This window comes from Marmota marmota, unplaced genomic scaffold, assembly GCF_001458135.2.
Source record: "Marmota marmota marmota unplaced genomic scaffold, marMar, whole genome shotgun sequence".
NCBI classification, from domain to species: Eukaryota; Metazoa; Chordata; class Mammalia; order Rodentia; family Sciuridae; genus Marmota; species Marmota marmota.
The window spans coordinates 19,446,498-19,453,069 of record NW_025999982.1 but is presented as its reverse complement, the minus strand read 5'-3'; the positions used below and the strand labels follow the sequence as shown (position 1 = coordinate 19,453,069).

The following is a 6,572-nucleotide window of genomic DNA, read 5'->3' as shown; positions in this document are numbered from 1 at the left end:
TCATTGCTCCGGATGGGGGGTAGCTTGTTGGTTGAATTTACTGCCCTCTGGTGATAGAACGGTGTTTAGTAGCAGCCCTCCCTGTTGTAGCTTTTTCCCTAATAGCTGTTTCTCCTCTAAGCTTTTCTTCCTTTTAACTTTTTCTTCCTCTGTCTGACTAGCTTGATGAGACCTTCTCTTTTTGCTTTGATCTAAAATGTCTTTCTCCATGGTCTGAACCTCTAACAATTTACTTAACACTTTTTCAGTTTGTTTTTTACTAATTTCTAATCTGTTATAAAGATAACGCAACCCAATAAGATAACACAAACAAAACCGAAACAGAATGAAACAAAAACGGAACAAAAAATCGTTGTATCAATTTTCCTATTTTCTTGACATGTGCATTTGTGGTCTATTTCTATCTCTTCCTCAGGGGTGAACAACTTCAAACCTTGAGCCAACCATTTTTCCCAATCTGCCTGAGAAAATTCTAGGGATAGGCAGCTTGAAACAAACACAAAACAAATCAAAACAAGAACACATTGTTTTTTAAAATGGTCACCCATTCTCTCGCCTTCCCTTAGGGGCAAGCAATTTCACTTACCCCGAAGCTTCAGACGTTCCCCGCAAGGGCCACCAAATGCCGCAGTCTGGCTGGGCACAAATCACGAGCCACTGAAGCAGGAACAAACTTTATTTTTAAACTGCAGGAAAACACTTCACACAACTCCCGGGGAATCCTCCCGAACGCCACGAGGCTTCTCCAGAAACCCCCAGCCGGAAATATCTCTCTCGGAAATCCCTCCTCCTGCACTTCCCCAACCAATGGGAACTCTCGGGGAATCCCCGGAAATCCCCACGAGAACTCCAAAATAGTGCGAGAACTCAAAAGTTGCGGCAGAGGCGGATAGTAATGCCTCGCCTGTCAATCAATACTGTTGGCAAAATGCCAGGGACCATACAGACTCGGCCGTGGCTCTCAGCACCTGGGTTAAACCCCAGTACCCCAAAAATAAATACATAATTGTTTTTAAAAAATAGATAAAGCCCTCTTGGAATGCCTCATTATTCCAACAATGTGATCCAGATAAGTGCATCACTTAAAATGGATACACTGTAGAAAGTATGATTGGTGGTGAGGTGTGACAAAATCAGCTCTACACAGTAAGGGGCCAATACATCTGTTATCAAAATTTCCCATTGTTCACCCACAGGATTTTTTAATTGTAACCCTTCTGAATCAGAAAATGTAACTTTACCCAGTTTTTTAGAGCCATCAAGGAGCAATACAATTATGCATGTCTGTTTGTGTGATATGCCCAAGCTAATTCAGCAGCTGTTAATTTTGAACATTGTGATATCTTTCTGGAAAACAAAAGTACTTTTTATTGGCTTAGAAATATTTGCCTTTCTCATTCTTGACTTGTGAGATTCAATCTCAGTATGAACTTTCACATCTCCTTCTTCCTCCATGCCTGATTCCAAATTATTTTCTGCATAACATGCAGCATGCTCTGTTTTGGTTAATTAACTCCCTAATACAGTCAAATGTGTCTTTCCATCTATTATTAAAATGTCACAGATTTTTAGCCTTCTATTTCTGTGATGGGGGTCCTACTTGTGTTGGTTATTATAATTTTTTCATCTTCATTATCTGATCTCTTAGAAAACATGGTCAAATGTTCAATAATGATTTCTTAAAAATCAGAACACAGCAGTTCATCCACAAGCAAAGTGAAAGATGGACTGTCAATTTTAATGGTTACAATATGTTCAATCACATTACTCTGAGTAATTCAATAATGGATAGAAAACCATTATGAACTACAAACCACAGTTGTCCTTCTGAGAAAGGAGAAACTGATTTTAATTCAAATTGGCATGTCTAACATTAACACCAGCAGACTCTCATTCGAATTCTCATTGGCATTTCTTAGGAGCATTGCCCAGGAGTTACTACCTTCACTTTGAGTCACAAGATTCTACCATAGGTACATAAAATATTTCATCCCTTCCAAAGACACCATACTTTACCCAAGTCTGTCCTCCCAACATTCTCTAAGCCTGAAATCCAGTTTATCCAACACACATAAATCTGTGAGCCTTCTTCCTGCCATGAAAGTCCCGTTCTAAGGCTTGTTTCCTCCAGGAGTGAAGCAGCAGAGATTAAAACAGTTGCCTGGATCTGGGCTACTAGGGTTGGCATTCTGGTTGTTCCACCCCATACTCTCTGTGTGATCTCTTATAGTTACTTACACTCTTCTCTGAATCTGTTTCCCCTCTGTAAACAGCACTTCAATGTCTGTCTCATAGCATCCTTGGATGTTTTTCTAATCCTCATATGTGAAGCATTTAGCACATTCCCCCCAAATAGAGACATAAATAGGTACTAAATGTCAACTATCTCCTTCCTGGGCCACTCCAATCCATATACCTCTCACTCCCTCATTTAATCTGTACAGGAACAAGTGCTTGAACTCTGCACCCACCCCTCCATGTACTTGGCCACATGTAGCTCAGTCAAACTAAACATGATCCAGAAATGTTCCCTTAGAATCATATCCCATATACAAGGGCCCTTGATGGAGTACCCAACTTACCTTCTCCACCCTGGCTTCATCTTTAGCCCCAGCCTTCTTGATTTCTAGTGTTGGAATCCATTTTTACAATAGTCAACAATCTCTCCAAATTTGGCAAAATAGTCTTTTGGGGGTACTTTCTGCTTGTATCCCAGTTGAGCTCATCAGTGAACAATTTTCTGAAATGGTAGTGTAATAGTCATGGGAACAAGTTTTACAAGGAAGCAGTGAGCTTAGAAATTAGATGGAGTTTATGAAGAGGGAAGGATTACAAGCAGAGCCACTATCCAAAACAAGGTCTACACCAAGTGATACATTCTACATCAAAGATGTTCACAGATCTGTACTACCGTCTTCCTGAGATCTCAATTCCTTGACAGAAACAAAGCTGAACAAGACCACAGCATCCCCAGGCTTTGGCGAGGGAAAGCAACGTTACCCTGCCTTGGCATCATCCCTGGGCACTGCTCACACTGGAAAATTAATTTGTCTAAAATCCATCTTATAAAAGGCTCACCTCGCCACATTTCTTTCCCTTTCTTCCTTGGCGCCCAGACATCGCATTCAAAGAACTCTACCTTCCCAGGGCGGAGACCTCAGTCTGACAATGATTTGGAACCCAGCAGGAAGGAAAGAAGGGAGGACGGAGGGAAGGCTAGGGAAAGGAAGGGGGGCCTTTCAGGACCCAGACCCGGGCCCACGTGGGCCCGGAGCGAGCAAACACGCTCCTCTAGTCGCGCATCTTCTTTCCCGGGTGACTCCAGGACTGCGCCAAAGTCCACCAACAACTGTCACAACTCCACAGCACCTGCCCCGTGTCCTCCGGGCTCCTGCCGCCTTCCGCCAGGTCGGCCGTTCTGGTCCGTGTCCAGGGTGTCCTGGTCCTGGCCGGGGACTGCCTTCGGGGGTGGCTTGATGTGGCTGCTTGCTGTCGCTTGTTGGCTCCACCTGCTGCTTGCTTTCATCTGCCTGTGACATAGTAGGTGACCGGGGCGGCTCTTCTCGCTGCTGGGTACGCTGCGGAGCGGATTCCTCACTTCGCCTGGCCCGGGCCAGCTCGGTTTTGAGATGTAGCGATCTATTTTATAAGACCGAATTCGGGGGCCGGGCTCAAGTCACCCAAAGCGCATTCTCACTGGTTAATTCTGCCTGACAATCAGCGGTGCACCAGGGTTTCATTGGCTGCAACAACGCACTCTCCATGTGGATTTGTCCTCCGGTTACTTAATACACAGCCCAGCCTGGACCCTGCGGAGGATCCCCGAGATGGGCAGGAGGCCCCCCTGTCCCCGCCCAAGGTCTAGAGACCCCTTACTCTCTCCGCCACGCACTGGAGTCCGGGCCTTGCCAAAGTGAAAAATAGCAAAAGAGCCACAAATCAAGGAAATCAAATGTAAGTGAGAAAAGAATAATTAAGCAAAAAAACAATTTTTACAAAGGCAAAATAAAAATCTAAAAGTCAAGGGGTGAGTCAAGAAAAGAGAAACATGATTCTAACTTCAAGTTTAGCACATTTATAGAGCTTTCTATTCGGTTTTGGCAAGTAAACATTGAGTAAGTGAAGCTTCTGTCGTTCGCTTGCCTTTCCTTGTGAAAAGGCAGCAGGGGGCACTAGATACTAGGGCTGCATTCCGGTAGGCATGGCGCTTTACCCCTTCAAGAATTATTATCATGTATCAAATAGTTTGCTCGTAGTAAATGCCGGAAACAGGGCGATGGCCTATGTGGGAAAATGTGCAAAAACCATACACTATCTCTGGATTACACTCTGAGGACTAAGGAGTACAATTTTCTGAAATACTGTGTCAGGAAGAAAAAAAACAAAAAGCCAATCACAGGAGAGAGAGGGATATTTTTTGAGGTAGGCTCTGAAGGAGATGCAGGGCAGTGGATAGTGACCACCAGAACACTGGCAGACTCCCTGTTCTAGACCAGTCATCTGGATCCAGGATGAACTTTTGCCAAGGACTGTGCATGCTAAAATGGGACTGAGGAGTTTTCTGGGACACTGAGCTTTCCTATAAGCAATGATAAGGACAACATCTCCTACCAGTAATATCTACTGTGTACCAGGCACCATTCTAAGCATTTGACCTATGTCCAACTTCATAAGCTTTATCCTCTGAGGTAGCCACTACCATCCTCCCCATATTACAGAGGAGAAAATTGAGGCAACTTGGCAGAGGATATGTAAAGTGTCAGGCCCAGGATTAAGAAAAGTGTGTGTAGAGGTCATGTGGTCATTCTGGGTCCTTCTGGCCTGGGTTTGAACTATGGCTTAATTGCATAGATTTATCATTACGGGAGAGCACATAGCATTACCACTGTCTCACAGGAGATACACAATAGCATTTGCCATTACTCTTTAAAAAGACTGGTGCCTGTTCTCCAGGAGCTTAATAGCTTGTGGAAGAGGTCAACAAGACTCATAAAGCATTAGAGAGGCCTACTGACTGGATGAACAGGATGCATAACAGATGCATATAAGCTTTCTGAAGAGGGACCACATATGAAATCGAATGGTCAGTTCTGATGTACAGGTTGCTCAGTGTGGCACTTGCTTAAAATTCTGCATGAGCTACCTCTCGGTTACTGTTAGAAGGCCGACTCTGATCCCAAATGACTGAGCTAATCATTATGTTCTTTGTTTTTATTACATGTGTGCATTTAACTAAAAATATTGTTATTAAAATTCAGTTAGGGAATGGTGTGATATCTGGGGAGGTTTTTTGTTTTGTTTCTAGCTAAAGAAAGCATTTTGTTGATGTATTAATTTTTGGAGGAAGCACTTATTAATTCCACAGATATTTTTCTATTAGATATCAAGTCTGGAGAAGGACTTGGAAATAAGCAGAGTGCCAACTCAAAAGAATAACTCTAGAGGGAAAGGGATGGGACGTGATATTATTTTAATTGAAACCTGAAGTTTGAGAGGCAGCCAATGGGCAGGGAGCCAGGGGAAGCACATTTTGGGCAACAGGAATGGCTTGAGCCAAGGCTCACGGTGGGGAAAGGGCCCGTGACATGTGAAAACAAAATGAGGGTTCTTGGGGCTGGAAAATCGTGAATTAGAGGCAGAGTGAATTGGTTCAGCAAGAAGCTGTATTCACAAAGAACCACCGCTAAGTATGGTTTCCTGCCTCTGAGTCGTCTATTTAAATCATCTGGACTTTGCAGCCTCCAGATGTTGCTGAGTGGAAACTTTACATCATGGGGTGAAAGGTAATCTTTGTGTGCAGCCTGTTTTTCATTGGTTGTCATAACTAAATTTAACGCTATGTGTCTGTGCATATGTAAGTTCAGAAGAGCCTCAGTCTTAAATGAAATGACTCTTTACTCTTCTGTTTTGCTTAACAATAACAACAATTTTGCTCTTCTGTATGGCAGATGAAAGTTACTGCATTAACTAGCATACATGAACAACACTTGATCTTACTTAAAAGAGAGTTCTTAGAAATAAGAAAGATAGTTCAATCTTTCCTATTCTGTTAGTGCCCAGAGTTCCTACTGTACTTGTGATTTTTGGGGTGTAAAATCCAATAGAAAATGGGCGTGGTGAGGAAGAAGACTTAATGTACAGGGTTAATCCAGATGTCTTCCTCAGGCCTCTTTGAGCAAAGGAACCTTAAGGCAATAAGAACAGAAAAACAATTATCATCTGATAAGACTACCACTTCTCATTACAATAGTGTTACTCTACTAATGCATTTAACAATATTTTTAATTTAAAAGAAAAATCCCAAGAGAAGGCTTAAGCCAAATATAGAGCATGATAATACTTGAAAACATCCAATTAGGGAACATTCTAAAAATCCTTTCAATGATACAATAGGATTCAGTGTAAAGGTCAAATTGGGTACAAGTTTAATGAGTTTAATTTTTCTCTTCTTTATGTTTACAGCTTGGCCTAAGAGGCTGCTTGTTTTAACAAGTATAAGTAGGATCTCTAAGAAAATTCTTGGAAGGAAGGAGAGTAAATCTTCAACACCATCAGGTGTGAATGGAATGTTA

The 6,572-nt window shown here is 42.5% G+C and overlaps 1 protein-coding gene across 1 annotated transcript in view; it reads right to left on the bottom strand.

Annotated features, from left to right (window-relative positions):
* Tmem14a (transmembrane protein 14A) overlaps window positions 1-3,622 on the bottom strand; it is a 20,020-nt gene extending 16,398 nt beyond the window's left edge. Inside the window, exon 1 of the mRNA XM_048805470.1 lies at window positions 2,583-3,622. Within this exon, the coding sequence (XP_048661427.1) occupies window positions 2,583-2,602 (20 nt within the window). The 5' untranslated portion in view covers window positions 2,603-3,622. The remainder of the gene's footprint in view (window positions 1-2,582) is intronic.
* Window positions 3,623-6,572: the final 2,950 nt, after the last annotated feature.